We start from the raw sequence: 20,782 nt of genomic DNA on the forward strand, positions 1-20,782 counted from the left end.
GTCGACGATATTAAATTGCCGGACAAAATGCGATCCTTTACAGAACATTTATAACGCATAAGCTGACATCATTGCTACATATGACAATAAAAAATATTCGAATTATTCTTTGTAAAGTACTATTATATAACTATATTTGTGCACTGGAAACTTTCAAGATACAATATTTAATATGTCGCAAAACAATGTTAAAATTATGAAGTTTTGAAATTATTGATTTGTGGTACCTTCTTAAATTAGAAAATTAAACAAAAATTTAAATTTAAATTAAAGAAAATTAAAACTAAAAAAAAAATTGCGCGTATTTTCTTACATCTCAAAAACAGACTCAATTCTTGTATTTTATAATACATGTTAAAAAACAAGAGCGTATTTTCTGTCAAATGAAATTAAGACTGATTTCTTGTCAAGCTTTCTTTTGATTTATGAATATCGCTAAATTCAATAATGCCCGATAGAAACTCGAGATAGTAGTGATAATTTATTAAAGGCTTTAGACATACATACACACAATTTATCTTGAAGTAGACACGGACTAAGAACAGCATATGCTTTACACGTGATAACGCGCGCGTCGATCATCTGCGCGTTTCCTCCTCGTCCGAAGTGACGAAGTTAATTGCTCGTTTTCTCATCTCGTTAGCGTTACTTCCGCCTACGTCGGGAAAACAAATGCGCAAGCCCACGTGTTACGGGCTTAAATTAATACCCTTGAGTTATTAAGCTGCATGTAGAACATTGAATTTTCTCCTAGAATCTCGAACAGACAAAATGCCTCTTAGTGTATTTCCTTTGTTAATCGAAAATCATTTCTTCGTAGGAAATGTAGTATAAATGAGAAAAATTACAGTTTTAGCGCCAAAGTTTTAATAGTATACTTGATGTTACAATTTGCAATAATTCGCTTACCTGCATTTTTCAAGCGACGAGACAGAAACCCATTGGACAGAGAACAAATTAAACTTCCTGTTCTTATTACGTGCTCGATTAACTTTCCGTGCCTGGAGCATCACTAAATTTAAGGATGTGTAATTAACCAGGGTGAGCGTAACGAACCGCGAGAAACATGAAATGAATCCTATTTCCCTCGACGGAAAATTGCTTTTAGGAACTAGATGATTATAATCAATGAAAGAAACATAAGAAATGTATAAAATAAAAAATAAATTATTGAACCTTAAAGCACATTTCTCCACCAGAGAATGATAAATGTACTCTTATTAATGCGATATTAATTTACCGCATTAAAGAATCTAAGAAAATTAAAGACAAAAATCTGAAGATCGAAAAAAGTTCGAAAAATTTTCGTTATTTTGAAAAAATGGTATCGACGGTAAGTGAAAAAGAAGCAAATAATGTGATATGTGAATTATTTATTTAACAATTAGGCAGGCGATAACATGAGATGGATACGATGTGCTTAATGTAAGTAATACGGTAGTGATTATACCGGACAGATACTAAACGGTGAAACAGCGGGTGTGAAAGATTTGAAAGATGAAGAGATAAGATGTACGTAGGGTGCAATTAGGGTGCAAAGAATAATAGTTGACTCGTCGGATAATAACTATTTTAATTTGCTAACTCTCTCGAGAAGATTTTATATCTGCAGCGCCCATTGTTCATGATACATTAATAATAATAATAATAATAATAATTAATAATAATATATTTATATATATGGCAAGATCATTGGTCAATAAATACTTCACTTAAATCGGCAGCTAAATTTGCCAAATAATTATTTGCTCTAATCTTGTGTGTAATGTCTCGATTTAAATTTGAGAAGAATTTTTCTCTCCCCCTGTCTCTTTCTCTTATAGTTTTTAAATTCTTACCTTGTTTTGAATAAATATAAATTGTCGAATGCTGCTCTCATTTAGTCATCGCGTCTGAAGTAAAAAATTCAAATGTAATGTTTTGTAGCATAAATCGAAGACATTATTATATAATTATTTGGGAAATTTAGGTGTGCCCTGACGGTCTAGATCGCGCTACACTATTGTATCAGCTTCTCATTGTCAGTCACATTCTCATCATGGCCAACCTTCCTTTAATTTCAGACAGCAGTCACTATAAAGGTAATAGTGCGCGCAAATAATTCGTCTAATACTATCCTCTTTACGCTAATAGTAGATCCTTAAAAGACGTAGGTAACATTATGTACAACGATGAACAAGCGACAACGACGAACGCTTAAGCGTTGTTTTTGCTCAACAATGTCCTTGTTCTTTTTACGTTTGTATTTTTATACGATCTAATCACGTCATTAAATTTTCTCATTAATCGAAACACAATCGTTCAGTCGTCCTCTGAATTTAAGGAAACCGCATGCCTTCTGCCGATTTCCAACGCTCGATCCTAGAACCAGTAAAGGTCCTTGGAATCCTGAACTTGAGACTCGAGTCCTGCAACATGGAAAGAAGAGAAATGTCATTAAATATACAATTTTTATTTAACCTCTTAATATTTCTGAGCTTTTCATAAAGTAAATAATAAGTATAATAATTGAAATTGAAATTTTATTATATACTTACAAAAAAACAAAATATTTCTTTTCTTAAGATTTTAAATCAGCTGCTAAAATATTCTGTAATTGTTCGAGAGCAACATTATACGAAATAAAAGATCTCATATAAAGACTTTCGGCATTCCAGTGAGAGATTGCTAAACGTTATACAAGCAATCAGCTGTTTGAAGCTGCTTTCTGATTTGAAAGGCGTCTCTTGTCGTTGCATGAAATTATTTATCGGCAGTAATAAAAGGAGAGACAACGTTATGACGGATGCGAAGGTGCAGAACTGGTGATGGCACCCGCTGAGCAACACGGACGAACAAACGGATGGACGAACGAACGGATAGATAGATGAGGCCCGATGTCACGAGACCGGTCAGTTAAGATCTCACGTCTCTTGCGACCGAATTTATCTCTTATCTTGATATACCGAAGATTGAACTGACAGATCATCATCGCCGATACAGCATCCTTATATAGTTCGAATAGAGGATGCTGTATAATTGTTGAACAGTTTCACGATATAAATGCGGAACACTGTATTTTTATCTTTGCTTAGAATTGAGAGAACAGATTCATAATTCATAAGAAAAAATAATTATATTTTAAAAGAAAAAATTAAATAATTATTTAAAAGAATGTTAAAGATAAAATATCTTTTCTCAAAATAAATATGTATAATACAAAAATGTCATGAGATCAAAGATATTAAAGCTATGCAGATATTTTTTCAATTTCTTTTTTAATATTTCTTGATCGGATCGACCAAGCTTTATCTTCGATTATCGTGCAACATATCGATGTTTCGACATCATGAATTTCCAGCACGTGATACGGGAGATTGAGTTTGTATCCATCGATACACACGTGTCGGCACGTGGACCCGTATCTACCTGCTTCAAAGTCAGCATGCGACCTATGGTGTGTCGCCTATGGTATTGGCGTGCGAACCTACATGCACGGATGCGAGTACAAAAGACACGATCGTATGAGTAATCGTCGCATGGAACGCGAAGTATTATTTGATCGAGAGTCACTGAGCTAGAAAATGATCGAGAATAAGGCATTGGTGGAAGGAAAAATATACTTTTAAAATTATCGCGGTCAAAATCGATTCTCTATTATAAAAATATATAGTGACAAATTAAGTAATAAAATGGAATTATAGTAGAATTAAGTTAACTATTATTTGAAAGAACCGAGGACTTATAATTTCGAAATTCTAATCTTTTTAAATTTATATTGTAAAAAATATAGTTTCAAGAATGTAATGAGTCAGATCATAATAGTTTTTCTTTTATGCAGGTATAATTATACTGCACAAATTAAATGCGATATACATATACATATATATTGTGTGACTTTTGATATCATTAAATTATGTGTATATATACATGACAAAATATGTATACATGATTTCTCTATGTAAATTATAAATTGTTGTGGCGTTTTTCGCACCGTTAATTTATCTAAAATGTTATTTTCTAAGATTAAATTTTTAGTAAGATAGAGAGAAGAAATTCTTGGCAATTTCCGACAAAACGTTTCGTTTCGCCGGTTTCCTTGGAGTTTGTACTCACTTCTTTGTCGGTAGGACTAAAGAGAATTCCTTCGCGCAGGATCTTGCGCTGCTCTTTGATATCACGATATTGAATGTTGGAACATTCATAAAGGTGCGTCTGTCCGTAACTTTGTATTCCGCCGATTTGTGTGTGCGTTTGAGGTTTCAAATGGAAACATCTTGTTCTATACGTTTCTTAAGAATATGATAAAAAAAAACGCGGTATGCGATTTCTTCGCAAAATGTTACCTTAAAGTTTATACAAAAGTCAATTAATAAATAAAATTAAGAGTAACGTTATATATACCATTAATATTTATCATCTTGTTACACAATATTAAAATATAAAATATAATTTATATAAATCAGTTATTAATAAAATGCGTGATAAAAGGAGTAGAGATAGGAGAAATGCGTCGATTATAATTATTAAATTACGAATAATTAAATTAATACTACGAGATTTCTTGAGTAGGAATCAAATTTCATTCAAAATCATAAATCCTCCTTGATTCTATTAATAAAGGAATCTCATCCCTTGAAAATCGCGATAATCCAGTGTGGTCATCAGTGTGGTAATCCCTATGACGTCGTTAATCCTTCACGAAAATCCTGAGCGGAAAGGCCAGCGTGTAATCCTCATGGGAGAATGTCCTAATTCAATACGTCCTGCGATATCGCAAATGCCGAGCATAATGCGCCATAAGTGTCACCGACTAGGACGATTTATGCGAACCGCGTATATGTGTTTTCGCCGACGCACATGCGAAGCCCGATACAGAGGGAAAATGGCGATGCAAGGGGTGGTTTGGTAAATGGTGTGTCGAATAACCCGAACAATATTGCTCGACGTTTGCCATATTATCCTGGAGTCACCCTCTCCGATGTTTGCGGCAAGAGAGCCACATGAGAACTGTCTAATTTCGAGATGAATTTAATGATGAATCGTGACCATCAATTTTAATCATGCTTAGCAAGTAGAAAATCAATTGTACATGCAAAAAAGTTTATGTAAAAATTTAAAAAACTGCCTGTTTAATTGATGGTGCTTCAGACGATGATTGTATTTAAGAATTAAGATCCTTAAATACGATCTTAAGGATTTTAAACAAATAATCAATCAAGATCGCTTTTAAGAGTTTCACAAATCTCTGTTCATATATAATATTTTCTCCTATCTGCCAAAATAAGAAAAATGTGATATTTATTTTGTACTCAAGGACTGTTAAATATATGTTTTGCTTTTATAAGCACGGGTTTTCGTTTCTATTTATAAGAACGATTTGGAAGAAGACGATTATATTCGACAATATTGCATCCGACACACGTCGGTGATCCCGAAGAGATTTGGGAAGTTTAATTTGTAATTAATAGTCGCTCATCGATGCATACGAGTTCGCGAGGGGTGCCGGTCGACCGAGCTTACAACGAATTCAAGTATATTGGATTCCAGAGACGGCGAGGGGTCTGACCCTTCCGCCCCCATTGATAAGGGTCATCACAATACTCGCCCTGTGTGCGCGCATCTCCCGCCGGTGAAGGGATAGCAAGGGTCGACTCCTCACTTTTTGCAGAGCGAGGGTGTTCGATTTAATTTAATTTCGATGCCCTTGTTTCTGTACGTCGAGCGCGTTCTTCACGCGGTGAGAAAAGTGATCGTCTTATATTCAGTGTAACGGGAGACGCAAAGAATTCAAAGAACAAGAACGATCCAAAAAAATCGATAAGTCCTCCTGGAGATTTCAAGGTTTTTAATTAAAAAATAATAAAAATTTAACATTCTTTTTATTTCAAAGCGCGAAGCTAATATTTGGAGAAACTGGAGAATTCATAGAATAATCATCTCTCTATAAAAATCTAGAAACCTAGATGAAGAACAAAATGCAACAGTGTCGATACTTTTAAAATCCTAGATCAGGGAATTAAAAGGGATCAAAAGGAATGGATTAAAAAGGAAAGGGACACCATGAATTTCTCGCGTTCGCCAATGCGGCGACCTGTCTGGTTCGCTTCGTTCGTAGCAAAGCAGAGTCGAGTTTGAGAGATCGATAGAACCAGCAACTCTCGACCACTCCCTCCGTTCGCAGGCTGACCAATCGAGGATGGTCATCCCCGACTCTGGCCTGAGTTTGGTCTCTCTTTTCCCTTCTTCTCATGCAACGGTGAATTACGTGACGTCATTGTACGACGCCATTTTCGAGGCGCGTGCCAGAAAGCGTACGAATGATCGGAACACCCCGACGGATTACGTCGCGCGAGATGTTCTACGAAGAATGTCATGCTAGACGCGAAAAGATACTTATTATTCTTGACTCCTAATTTGGGCCTTAAATTTTTTTTCTGGATTCTAGATTAAATGAATTCTGAATTTTCACGTAGAAAGGGAGATCCTAAATTTTTTAATTTTTCTCCGCGCGATCCTAGATTTCTTATATTTTGCATTAAAAATCCTCATTTTTTATTTTGTTATTTTCTTTTTTGATTAAAATTATTTAGATTAATCAATATTCCTAGCTTGATAGAAGACCGCTTTTTTGAGTCCAGATTATATGGTTCCTGATTTAATAAATGCTAAATCCATAACATTCTTTGAACTTGCATACCTTAGAATCTTAGTTGCTAAATGGTTTAAAGCACAGCATCTTTAGATCCTGCCCTTGGTTCGCTGCATTCCGAACACAGTTCATTTATCAGAACAGTAAGAATGTTGAGCTTGTTTATCTAAAACCAGACTACACAGATTAGAATCGTACTTGTGCCTGTATTGCATAATAATTCATTCTTCATCGTATATTTTGAAATTAATCAGTTTTATAGCACATTAAACATTTTTTTATATCAAATGCAATTAATCTTTTAGATAAGTTGGACTATAATTTATTTAAAATCAAACTGTAAATCAAAGTTGTGTACACGTGACAGAACAAATAATTCTCCGCGTCATATCGAATTTGTCAATCTACTCTCTGAAAGTAAATTAATGGCAACGTCATAGAAGGTGTTTTAACACACAGTTGTTTTAGCATGTTATTTCTTCATGTTCTCCAACTGCATTCTAAATTCTATAAAGAAGTGCAATGTCTGAATTCCTTCAAATTCTTTTAGATTTAATACAAAGGTTATCATTGTTAAAATTAATCATTTAAATTAGAGCGATGATATGTTGAATAATAGCTTAAATATGATTAACTTTATTGAGAAAGAAAATTATTAACAATAAAGTTTGAATTTTAAAACCTTGAAATAAATCGATATATATCGTGAGTTATTTTAGCACAATTTTCAAAATTGAACTTGAATCGTTCTCTAACGATTCGAGTAATTCACTCCACCACTCGACAATATCGAACCGTTCTCCAATATTGAAGCTAACGTGACGGCTTCTCTCACGAGGCGAAACAGCAGCGGCAGGTCGCGAAATAAAAGCAACATGACGGACATCTCGCCATGTTAAGACGCGGACATGTCATCCGGTAATTGCGATTTATTTCTCTTAATCGCCGCGTAAACGGCAGCCGATTTATGCGATTCGAGTTAATTTCGCGCAATTATATAATTACCGAGCCCGGCAGCCATAGTGCGGGCAGCGAACCTAATCGGTTTGAATCGAGCGGAGCTCCGTAATGGTAGCACTTAAATTTAAAGGCATTTTGACGACTTTGCGCGCACTTGCAACTCACCCCCGTGGTTTCAACTCGGCCTTAGTTTCACCCTCTATTATCTTTCGAGACCCTCGATCCTTCGAGGAGACGCTAATTTCTGTTGTTAACAGTTGTGAACCAGAGTTTGTTTTTGCAAATTGATAATGAATGCTTTTCTTTACAAAATTCATATTATATACATATTTTTTAAATTTGTTAATTTAAAAAAAATCAATAATTCAAGAGTTTACTTATAACTTGTATTTAATTGCGTTACAAAAAAAATTTAATTTAAAGACTTAAATTTTTAGATAGTAAGATTATTCCTTATATAAAATACTTCTGCTGCTTTTCTTCTAAATTCCTTTCGTTTATGTATATATTTCTTTCTTAAACATACAAAGCATTATACTTATGACTTTTAGTTTTATCCCATTAGATTTTCCATCGCTCGAATGAGAGGGTACAGTAAGAGGGATGGTAGAGGGTTGGGATTCATTTTGCGGCGCGATGCTTGGTCTCGGCGTATAGCAAAGTGAGGGTACAAAATCGATACTAGACCTCCTCTCCCTACTCGGGATGGATGTCACTGTTTCCGTGCTTGGCAGCCATGCCTTTCGTCTAAGGAGAAATTCAGATAGTCTTGGATCTTGGCAGCCGCGTTGAAGTTATATGGGATTCAAAGGATCTAAGTAAAAATTTTTGCAAAACTAGAAAATACTTGCAGATTTCATTGTACAATAAAAATCCAAGCAATATAAAATTGAATCAAGAATTTGAGAAATCCATAATTCAAGGAAATTATGTATGAAGGAATGCGCAGAGAGACTGTATAGAGAGAGAATCTGAAAATTAATTAAAGTAGTAAACAAAAGATACGAGAATCCTGATTGGAAGCACAAGGTCGAAGAGAAAAGAGATAACTAAACGTAGGAATAAAGTCATAAAAATAAAAATAACGAAAATTACAACATATCGATGTTTCCACAGAAAATTCCGAAGACTATATGCGAACTATTGTAAGACTGCATCAAGATGAGAGAAAGGAATATATTGAGAAAAGTGGTCTCCATAATCATGGGCGTGGTTTTTCACGGTTTACTGCATCTGCATCTCATGTTTGGAAATAAAAGTCGATTATGTCACTTTTACCGAGGAATAAATTATTTAATGCGATTCGATGTAATAACAAAAAAAAATCAAATATATAAATAATAAATATTTCTTCCCCAGTTATATAGGAATTATAATATTATCAATCTGTTCTTTTCGGAACATTTCGCATACATAACTATACGAAGAGAAGAAATATTTTAATAATATATTAGATTTGTTTCGGCTAGGAATATGTTGGCAATTTTTCCTCGCAAAAAATTAGATCAGCGATGAAGAGAAATGCCATTTTTCTATGCCGCATAATTTAACGCTATTTTTCTACCTCGCATAATTCACCGACAGAGGAGCGGCGCGTTCAAGGAACGAGGATGCGAGCGGCGGGATCCTGGCGGCGACAGGAGCGAGATGTTTTGCAGACTCGTCCGCGGCTTTTTGTCCTACGGACGATTTCGGTGGGTGAACATCGAGCCGAAGGAGGACGCCGTATGGATCGCGGCTCCCATTAAGCTCTTATTAATTGCGAGCATCTAAAGGACCGACCGATCTTTCTTGCTCTACCTGCCATTCCGTTGGCCGAGTAAAGCTCGTCCTGCTGTCGTTCGACACAGTCAGGACATGGTAGGATGCTTTGATGCACCGTCGATATGCCGACGATTCGTAGTCGCGAGTATATCGGATGAAATAATGAGGATTTATGATAAATCGAGAATAAATCAGCAATCACGTATCTTTCAAAAATATTTGAAAATTTTTCTCAAATAATTTAATTAATTATTTCATGGCTTTACGGGTTTTAAATCGTGATACTAAAAAATTATGAACAATATTGTCTAATGTTTTGTTTAGTTCGATTAAGATCACATTTGCGTCAAGAATTAATTGATTAAGTTTAATGGCTTGCTCGACAAAACGCTTTTATCTTTTTATTTTACGGTAAAATTAAAAATTCGAATCTTTATTTTAATTAAACGAGAAGCTTTTCGAATATTCTGTCCTTCGCTGTGATAAAAGCAAACGCGACGATTTCGCGATCAGTTTCTCCGACGACGAAAGAGACTGCCATTTATTTAAATAGACAATTACTTTTAGAACGAATCGTAAATAGACATGCTCTTAGAACGAAGGGTTGTTCTCGGAATCCATTCGCCGTTTGGTGAAACCAAAAGTCTACTTACTTACCGGAGAGGGGTGTGTAGTGGCCGTGAGGATAGGGCGGCGCCGAGGAAGCGTCGACGAGGGACTGCGACGGCGTCGTCGACGTCCACTCCTTGTAGGATGCTGCAGCGTGCGCGTGATGCGCCGCGTGGTGAGATGTGTGGTGGCCGAGGCCGCGTGCACCACCGAGCAAAAGGCCTCCGTAACTCGCCGCCATATTGTGATGGTGGTACTCGTGCACAGCTCTAAAAGAAAAAAGAAAAAAAAAATGCGGAAAAATTCGCGATCTCTGAGTTCGCGAAATGGGAACCGTGGATGACGATGTGAGTATATAAAAATGGAGCACATACAAATTTTCAGGTCAGAGATAATTAAAATTAACCACCGACATGACGTGTTTTGGCGTACGAGTTGGAGATGCGTTGCATTAAACTGATATAAAAATAGTATCGCATACTTCAACGTGCCAATATGGTTGCCTTAATTACAGCATGATTGGTATTTAAATATCAATGAGGCGAATTAATATATACGCCATCAGTAAACCGATTAAATCTTACTTTAAGATGGGTGTAAAGTTGTATATGTATAAATATAAAAAAGTGCGAAATAAAAAAAGTTAATGGAACATTTTGGATGAGAGACGCTCTAAAGAGGTAAAATAAAAGGTAGAGAAAAAGAGGGAAAAAGAGATGCGACGAAGAAGAAGGATAGCGACGCGAGTTAAAAGCGAAAAGAAAGAGCACGAGCATGTGAAAAATACTGAAAACCGTCGGGAGCAGGTAACGCCGAGATCTTTAACACTGATCCGACCACAACCACTCGTATAAATTACGAGTCTGTCACCGTCGCCGTAGGAAGAGGACGGAAGATATTGGCGACTTATTTTTTTTCCTTTCATTCAATTTTTCCCTCACCGCTCCTTTTTCCCACGTGTAACTTTCTTTTCGTATTGTATCGTATTTTAAAAATATTTTTACCCCCATGAACATTTATACTTCTTAATGAAATCTTCATATGTAGATCACATATACTAAATGCAGTCGTTGAACTTGAGTATATCAATGCAAAGATTACATTAAACATTGTCATGTTCCGTGAATGTAGAATGAAAATTTAAGCCATAAAGAAACGGAGCAATTTGCAATTATGAAAAAAGCAAAAAAAATAATGAGTCAAACGGTTAATCCGACTGAACATCGTACTTAGAAAATATATATCATTTATCTCACTAATTAATGTCCGAGCTGCGTAGCCATCCATTTAATGGCGAGCTCAATAGAAAAATCTCCAGCATGTGATCCCGGTTTTACGTCTTGTGATTAAATGCTGGAATCACACAGCGATTGCTCGATGCGCGCATTTAAGAATCAATGAAACGTCACGAAACACGGCGCCGATATTCAAGCAAGATTGTAAAGAATGCTTATTAAGGGGCGGGAAAAAAATTATACTATTTATGCAAAACGAAGAAAAGATGTAGAGACATAAAGAAAGAACGAGAGAGAAAATAAAGAAAAGCGACACAATGATCGGTAACACTGACCTGTGGTGGTACTGCGGGTAATGCCATGGATCCGTCGGGTACTCGTAGACATCACCGGGATGCTGACTATTCCAAAAGGAAGGGGGGAAATTCCTCATGGACATGGGAGAGATATTTTCTGCAATAAAAAAAGAAAACAGTTTCAGCGACGTGCGCTTTTAATGGACTGTGCGAGAAAACGCGTGCTTACGAAAAATATCTTCAAGAAGAAAGAAAGAGAGTGAGTGAGAGAAAAAGAAAAAGAAAAAAAAGAGAGAAAATTCTTTTTATTGTCCAGGTGGACATTCTTCGTCTTCAGAAAATATCCGAAATAATTGGGAGATCTCTTATCGATTATTTCGGTAATTTTAATTCTTCCCGAACCCTTTGACACTTCACCATCGGAATCTGATTGAGGAACGTGTTATTCGCAGCTGTACAAATATATCGCGCCATTTATTTTTTGTTTTTTTTTTTGTTTTTTAGAAGTCGATCGTATATTATTAAGGGAAACGATGTCTGGGAGGAGGGAGCAGGCAGCGTCATAAATACCGGTAACAAACCGATGATCCTTGAGTGATGAATTCTACCGATAACTCGTCGTGTTTCTTTTCCCCGGGGAGAGAGAGGACGATCTTCTCCCGGAAAACGGGTTCTCAAGCAGTCGCGCTTCCACCAGAGAAACCCCGCTCGTTCTAAGTAGCGGAAATAAATAACGCCGCTGGCCGGCTAAATCATCGTAGTTTGTAAGGACGGAGTAAATTAGCAGCCGGTATGCCTCTCGTAGCAGATAATCGAAGTGACTTAGCCGGAGATGAAATCGCGCGCGCGGGGAGGGAATTGGAGGGTATAAATCGTGGACCGTGCGGTCGACCTCGCGTTGGCCCACAACCTTCGGGCGCGCGTTTCGATTGGCCGGGGGGATGGGTAAAAAAAAAAAAAGAAAAAATATAAAGAAAAGAAGAATCCAACGTGAGCGAGGACCGCGCGAGAGGATTGCGGGAGGATACACGACAAGCTTCTGGCTTCAGAGTGGCCGCTTGTAAAACAACCGAGCGGTACCCTTCTGCCTTCCGCCGATCCGATCCCGTGGGATTCTGCTTGCCGTTTAGCGAGATCCTCTAAAATCCGTGGGAACGACCGGGGATATTTTAATAAAGCTTCATCAATCGATTGTGAAAAATATTATTGTCGTAATTGTATTAATTAATCGCATAAAGAGTATGATTAATTGCAAATGTGATATAAAATAGATCATATATATTCGATCGACAATCACAAATGTTATCAAACTTTTTTCTGAGAATTAATTAGAAAGATTTTTAGAAAATTAAAGTCACAGAGAAATATTTAACAAAATTGAATACAGAGAAATATTTCAAGAATTAATCGCAATTAAATTAACATACATTTAATTTACTTTTAAAGAGTAATTATATGACAATTTAAAAATTCCATGTCGTCATCATATTGTCACCACGACTATGATACTTCAATCCACGGAGAGACGGGAATATAGCCTCGTGGGACCGATTGCGACCCCTCTCTCCTCTTTCCCAACTAGTATCTACCTTGGTCTCGGTTCGCCGACTGTCCTTTATTTATTAACGCAATTAAAGAAACAGAGTGTCGACCGTCTGCGGCCGGCTTTATTCTTTGCCGATGCGCGGCACGATCGAAAGAGAGAAAGGATATCGTTCTACGTAAAGGAGAATGGGGGGAGGAACGGGTAGAAAGGGTTGTCGATGCCTGGTTCGCCAATAAGTACCCGTGTGTTCTTTAGAAGTTTAGAAAATGCCGACGTTTTAATCGACGACTTGCGAATCACGATATCGCCCTTGCAATCGCAGTCTTAAATAGCGAAATTAATAGTAAAATATTCTCTCACAGAGAGCACGTAACTACTAGCTATTTTTCTCTCGTTCGTACCCAATCCCCAAAATAACTATCTTTCAATAAAACAGTTTTCATTTACTTCAAATTGGAACCCACCGTATTTTTTCACAAGCCAATTATTCGAATTCCTTTTTAATTCCAAGAGTAAACCTTTCTCCATCCAGCCAGTCAACCTCCTCCTCTTTCCCTCTTTGTTTTGGCAGTACGCGCGTATTAAGCTTAAAGCTGCTTCAGTCCTTGTACGTACGTTACCCGGCATTCCGCGGCTAAAACTGTCTCCCGCGATGTCGCCCCTCTATCCCTTCTCCTTTTCTCTCACAATGTCTTTCCTCAGCCCTCCTCCACCATCCCTCTTTTCCTAACGCAGAAGCTCTTAATTTACCTTTCGTACGAGGACGGTCGCGGGAAGTTAGAGAGAGAGAGAGAGCATAAGAGAGGACAAAGGGCGGAAGGAGAGGAAGGGGAGAGAGTGGTGAGGCGTAACAATTAGGTCGTGTTGTCTTGAATTCTAAGCAGGCTACTGAACTGATCCTCGGCACCTCGTAGTCCGGGATAAATGCGGCCTTAAACGACACCGATATAGACGAGCTTGCCGATCGCTTGCCAAACCCACTCGCGTGCTGACAACCCTCCCTCTTATCCCATCTTCTGCCTCCCATCCTCTCTTGCGGTCGGGAGATGCTCCCTCTGCTCTTTTCTCCCCACTGTTACCCTGCCCTGCCCTGCCCGCGTTTTAAGCTTGGCGCGAGTACGACAGGCGAGTTACAATTGTCACGAGGCTTGTTAGCCTTGTCGCCGACTAATGGCATACTTTATTACCCGCTTCAGAAACGTGTCTCGGTGTTGCTCGACTTCATCGAGATCGAAAAGATAGACCCCGATAAACGTTGCGAACTTTAATTATTTTAGAGCTCCCAAGGTAGCCATATATACTTGTAAGTTTTATAATATAAATATACATAAAATATACGTATTTTTTTAAATAAGCTCCCTTCGCTTCAATACAGAGCTAGATAATTTTATCCAGATTTGATTTACTCACCCTTTAACTTGTCGTGAGCGAGGGCTCTCTGAAAGTGTTCCTCGACTTCCGACGCCGCGTCGCCTCGATAATGCGTGAACACGACGCAGTTCGCATTAACGTATTGCGCCCTGCTCTCGCCGTCGTCGGAGTCTTCAGTGGTACCAGCACCTACACCTGCGCAAGTGAGATGTACGAAAATACGTAGATATAAAAAATTGACGAAATCGTACGTCGCTTCAAATTGAGACAATTAATCGTCCACCTTACCTCCGTCTGTCGATCTGTCATCGTCCAGTGTTCGCGAGGGTTGCGAGGTGGTGGTTGCGAGGGGTGGTCGCGGTTGCGGCGTTGGCCTTGGGGATGCGGGACTCGGTGCGGACCCTACGGAACCCGCGCTACTCGGCTGACCTTGAGGGACACTTCCGCCGGTTCCGCAGAGCTCGATACCAGCTGCTTCCAATGACCTTTGATGAACATTCAGCTGCAACGAAACGCGATTCATGATATTAATTTCGCATGCAACCTTATCAATCCTTGAAATCTTATTCTTTTTTCACAACACCGCAAAACTTTCTTGATTTTATATGCGAGAATTATTAGATCTTATTGTTGTAGGTCTTATTATGTAGTAAGATTCCGATCGTTGTAAACACACGAGAATTAATTAATAATTTTTTAACTATATCTTGCAGCTAAAAAATAGGGCAAAAAATATCACGTAAATTTTGGCTTTTAAATTAGAAGTATTATTAAATATGATATATATATATATATATATATATATATATTTATCTTTTTATATCTTATTATTAGATTTTTATACTTTCTTTTTCTTTGTTTCTCAATTTCCAAAGTAGTTGCAGTTGTAAAATTCTATCTGCTATACTGAATTCTTTTTAATTTCAAATCATAAAATAGCAAAATTTGTCGGATATCTTTTTAGTAAAATACAATGGAATAAATAAATAAATATGAAAGATTTGTCATAAAAAAGAATCACATTTGCTTATGATATGTAACGCGCAATCGTGCTATTTATCAGTTATTGGATTAATGATAAATTTGCTTAACCAGTTAGCCGCTTAACATTTGACCAATCGTTAATAATAACTTTAATTAGTCGATTGATACAGTTTACACGATCGTTGCGACAAATTGATTATACAGATGGCATATTAAAGAGCGAAGAAAAACGCGCTGAAAAATCTGCTATAAATTCCGATTTCTGGAATTTGGGAACCTATAGGTTACTTTAAAATAAACCAGGTACTTTAAACAATTTTTTAAATTAAATTAAATTTAAATTAAATTTTTTATTTTAAACTTAATTTTTTATTTTAATTTCAAACATTTTTCAAATTTTAAATCTTTATGGCTATGAGAACATGGATCAAACTTTTCGACGATAGCAATGATATAATAATTTCTATATGCACGTCTACTTGCACGATATTTTAAACTTTCGTCGCACGACTTCCTCGATCATTCTGTATCTTATACAATGTCAACGTCTTGTCGCAGTCGATCAACGAAATTCTCGAACGGCAAATCGTGCGAACCAAGAAATGTGGTCGACGATCGCATTGCTCGCGTGACGCAGTGATCGCGATGATGGCACGAGAAGAGAAATACGAGCGTGTAAATACCGGTGCGTTTTAATGGCGATAGCCAGGATTTTCCGCGTTACATCGAGGCCATGCGTTTTCTCGTGCGCTATAAAGAGAATGTCAACGACGAGAACGGTGGCCCACGTTGTCGGCATCCTCACAATTCGACACTGCAGCGGCCTACCGATTCAACCCTTTCGGCCGCGCATTCTTCAAGTGAACATTATTCCTCAAGATTAGATGATGGCATACACGTACAAGAGATGCTCGACTTTTAAAACATGAGAGGTAGCCAAACCTATCTTGCTTTGCAAAAGTTTAATTTTAAAATTTGAGGTAAATGTTAATTGTTTATTATCGGAAATTATATAACTGATGGACTAGACTTGAAAAATTAAATAAACTACAACACTTCTCGTCTGTCATAAATTAATCTCGATTGATGGGTAAATAAATTTACATTATCGTTCTGACAGTCCGTACTGATTTTATCGCGTAGATATGTTTTTTAATTAGTTCCCCGATGGTGCTGGAGCAAGAATGCGTATCGATGTCTAACAAATCACTGCAAAATCGTGCTTTTCCTGCCCTCTCGTCGGCGGCGAGGACGAGCCGAGCGTTTCGTTCGCCACCCCGCCAATTACGTGCATGCATCAGCGGTGCACGGAAATAAGCTGACGCTGATGTATGCGTCGGTCGGCGGAAGGGTATGAGGGACGATGCGAGAAGGAAGCGATGAGGAAGAGGAAAAAGACGAACGGCTATGCCACCAAGAGAGAAAGAGATGCTATCGTTATCTATTCCAATAAACTCGGACTCGACGCGCTTCATGGTGCAGTACATCACCGTCCTGATGCACAAAGTGATGACGAGCGATGACCCGGAGGTAGGCGTCGTCAAACGCAAGTACATTCGCTTGTCATCCGCGGCCTTTGCGACTGCTGATTGGTAGGCGGTTCGCGATGAAAGGCGGGGTAGCTTTATAAGCTCGGTGCACATAACTGCAAATATTGTCGGAGACTCGCGCGAACTTCGTTGGCGAACACGTATTCCGGACGATTGCGTCAGAAATAACGAGCACCACTTGGTGCGCTTGTGTAACTATTAAAGTAGTCGACGACGTCACTAGATTTAAATTGACAATTGGGATTTATCTGATCAGGATCTGTCTAATTGTCTCTGAGAGGTTCTAGATTCTCTACATCATATTTCATATAGATTTTGCTTAGGTCTAAGGAACATCAAACAAAATTATAACGGAGTAAACACATCAAAAAATTTCAAATTGAAAGATTATTATCTTCTCTGTTAATTTATTCGAAGCTTCAAGTATTATTTTTTATTTTTAGGCTGACGCCCGTTCAATCGATGCCTGTTCAATCGCACCGCGCGAAAGTCACCGCTCGCGAGGATGAGAGGGCGCGTAGGAGATTAAATCAAGGGGAGCTGCGCGGGTCTTCCATAGATTACCGCGCACGGTGGAACATCCAGCGCCGGTCGGCCGGACGACAATGTGGTAATTAATTGAAGCAAGACCGTCCCCGACAGCCCCTCTTCCTCTTTTGCTTTTTCTCCCTTCTTCGCTTCGCAGCCAACGGCTCTCTCTAGCCAAGAGAGAAAGAAAAAGAGAAAGAAAGACAGAGAGAGGGTGTAAGAGAGAAAGAGAGAGAGAGAGAGCTGCTCGCGGCCTTTCAAAGCATTCCAAAGCGCGAGTCCGCCCGTTCCTCTCCACGGCCTCCGTTCGCTTCTTCTTCTTCTTGCCCCCTTCCTCCCTCTCACCCTCTCTCGTTTCCACCCGCCCTTCCTGCCGGTGTCGAGTCATTTCACGAAAGGTCCGAGAGACCGCATCTTTATTTCTTTCTCTTTTGTCTTATAGATCTCTCGACTAGAGAGACCTACGATATATATATCGTATAGGATCTCTTAGCTCTCACAGATCGTAGCTCTTGATCCCAGGCTCATTGATTTCGAGAGAGTCCTTATATTTGAGGTTCACTGAACTGAATGTCACTTGATTCTCCTGATTCTCGAGTTGTTAATTTTCACATCTAACAGATGTTATTCCACGATTCTCTTCATCGTTCAGTATTTAAGGGTGACTTCATCGTATAAAACAGCATAGGAAGGAATGGAGGGAAGGTACAAGCTGATACTATTTATCTCGCGCGGCTACGACGGACAGCTGAAGGTGGTAACGAGCAGGTAAACCCTTTAGTCAAACCTGGACCGCGCGTATGCGTTTGCATTTATATCGCGAGCCGGCGATATTATTCACGGTGTGTATCTTTGCGTCGGAGCCGCATTAAGCGGATACCAGCGCGCTTCTTTCTTGCGGTGGAATACCCTTATCAGCGGGTGGCACACCGTTTACTCATTTGTGGACGTCTGGTAGCACTTAGCTCTTATTATGAAGCGCAATCCTGCGGGAGATAAAGCGAATAGTACACGCTAAAGTCAGACGATTAGCTGGAACCGCGAGGCAGGAATAACGAGCGTGGGAAGTGAAGAAGAAATAGGATGTAAAGGGTGTAAAGGACTCTCCCGGGATCTGGGAAGACCAGGGTCAAGGATACTAAAAATATGAAATATCGAGTGTTCAATCAATATGATTCTAGTTATGAATCATCACGCTGAAGAAGTGCATTCGAAAAGCTTGAAATATGAAAAATGCAAAAATCAAGAAAAATATAGAATGCAACGGATTTAATATAACGAATTATATAAAATAATAAAAAATACGTAAAGCAGATATAAAATATTGTAAATTTAAGTTAACATTTAATTTAAGTTTACAATTAACGACAGGCTCGAAACAGAAGAGACTGATGATCGAAACGATAACACAGTAAATTCTCTCGTTATTCTGAGGTAGCATCGCGCGCTTATAGGATCCATCGATCAAATCAGGAATCAAATGAGGAATTTCAGGCATCTAGCGACATGATGTTGTTTATCTCGAGACGCATTCGCAATCGCGGAGACACCGCGTTGACACCGAAAGGAAGACTGTCGAAAATATTATGGCGAGGAAGCGTTACACGCGTTTCAACGTTATCTCCTTGGATAATCGGCTGATGTTTTTGCGTAAGATGCTAATTGAGACGAGCGATAGCTCCTAGAGGAATTCTTCGATTGACGCGTTTACCGTCTTCGCCAACACAACGTTAGCCGATAACTGTCCGCGGAGAGTCTGTAAATCGTTCAATTAATTAGCGCGAGGCGCAAGTATGATCGAAATGATGCGTCGTTAAATTCCAGCTGGAATTCGGCTCTATTTATCGGCTTTACGATTATGCTACTGGGCAAAATTCATAGGGTCAGTTTATTCGGACCGCGTCGGAATTCCCACGAGCACGATACTTTTCGTGCGAATAATAACGTTTATCGTCGCGTTTGCTCTCAATCTGAATTATTGTTACTTGAGCTCATTGTCAGTTAAATTGCTAATTTTTCCCATCGCATACGATTTTGGCGTAACAATAACTTTCAATACATTATTTCTTGATCTAAGAAGAATTAAATGCAATTCAATGATAGATAATAAGCTTAAAAAATAAATAAAAATGTTAAATAAAATTTTGTTCACCTAAAGATTTACCTAGAGATTTAATTATTAAAAGAACGAGTATCAAATTTCTTGCTATTAGAAAATTTCTCAGTTTTTCCATTAAATCTCCCAGATAAATGTGATTTAATGCTAAGAAATTTTTCGACCTGGTAAAATTGCGCCGGATCGATATAGTGACGTCTAATACGATTTTGCTGTAATTTGTCGGCGAAATCGCGGCATCGTCCACCTGGCGAAGTCGCTAATGAACAAAATTTAAAAGCGAAGGTAGCCCATTCGTTCGGTGGCGTGGCTTATCGATAGTAGCGATCCCCACACTCGGACTCCTCTCATCTTCATGGAAGATAGGAGAATCGCGTCGATGAATGGCCGTGTCTGGCAAACAAATTGCAAGATACGCCATGGCAGCTTGTTATCGTCTCCCTACTCCGCACCGTCCTTCACCTTCTTCGCATAGAATAATCTTTCTCAGCCATTTTGAATTATTTTCCGATAAAAAAAAGAGAGTAGAAGCCAACAATGCAAAATCTAAGAGATTAAAAGGATGAGAAAATATTTCTGCCATATAATTTCAGCAGATAATGATTTTGAAAATTATTTCAATTGTGCGATTTTAAAATTGCCGTTCATATGCGTTTGATCTTAAAAACGTCAAATGATTTATAAATTCAAGATAATATCTAAACGATATCTAAACGAAAATCTCTGAAGAGATGTAAAAATAGCCATAAATATTTACAATTTTCGGCAAGAGAGAGGATAATTAAAATCTTAGAATCGCGGACACACAGTGAGTTTCAGAATCCAGATATCTCAAAATCTGGGAACGCTGAAGAGTCATAGCGGAACGCTGAAGAGCGCGGCAAGTCTCGCAGTAACGGTGAGCACAGCTGGGACGTAAACATCGCGTTTTTATTAGACAACATACTCAACCGCGAACTTTCAATAAGCTGCCGAGGTACATAGTAATAAGCTGGTAATGGTCCTGGTCGGCGAGAGTATAACCCACAGACGCTGCGGTAGGTAGCCGTCGTTACTGGGCACCGTATTGGATCAGGTCTGTGATAAGAGAGCGTTAAAAGCGCCTTGCATCTCGGGACCTTCTCACCGCTTCTGTTTTTTTATTTTTTATTTTTTTTAATCAGAGTTCGATCTTCGATTCAAAGTCATTCAA

At 38.3% G+C, this 20,782-nt stretch overlaps 1 protein-coding gene across 3 annotated transcripts in view; it reads right to left on the reverse strand.

The window, feature by feature from the left end:
• Window positions 1-1,393: 1,393 nt before the first annotated feature.
• The window catches only part of Vg (transcription factor vestigial), a 43,388-nt gene continuing 23,999 nt past the window's right edge, over window positions 1,394-20,782 (reverse strand). The window contains exons 2-7 of one of the 3 annotated variants that reach the window (XR_014426434.1): window positions 14,701-14,914; window positions 14,452-14,607; window positions 11,535-11,652; window positions 10,009-10,233; window positions 6,680-6,808; window positions 2,321-2,408 (exon numbers count right to left, since the gene is read on the reverse strand). Coding sequence is in view for 2 of the 3 variants with exons in the window: in XM_083049978.1 (XP_082906104.1) it covers window positions 2,270-2,408; window positions 10,009-10,233; window positions 11,535-11,652; window positions 14,452-14,607; window positions 14,701-14,914 (852 nt within the window). In the remaining variant the exon portion in view is untranslated. Of the gene's footprint in view, window positions 2,409-6,679; window positions 6,809-10,008; window positions 10,234-11,534; window positions 11,653-14,451; window positions 14,608-14,700; window positions 14,915-20,782 lie in introns of all 3 variants that reach the window. The other 2 variants (XM_083049978.1, XM_083049979.1) reach the window with 2 other exon arrangements.

Source organism: Prenolepis imparis, unplaced genomic scaffold (genome assembly GCF_030444845.1).
Source record: "Prenolepis imparis isolate NDT839.2.m4 unplaced genomic scaffold, iyPreImpa1.0 SCAF_11, whole genome shotgun sequence".
NCBI lineage: Eukaryota > Metazoa > Arthropoda > Insecta > Hymenoptera > Formicidae > Prenolepis > Prenolepis imparis.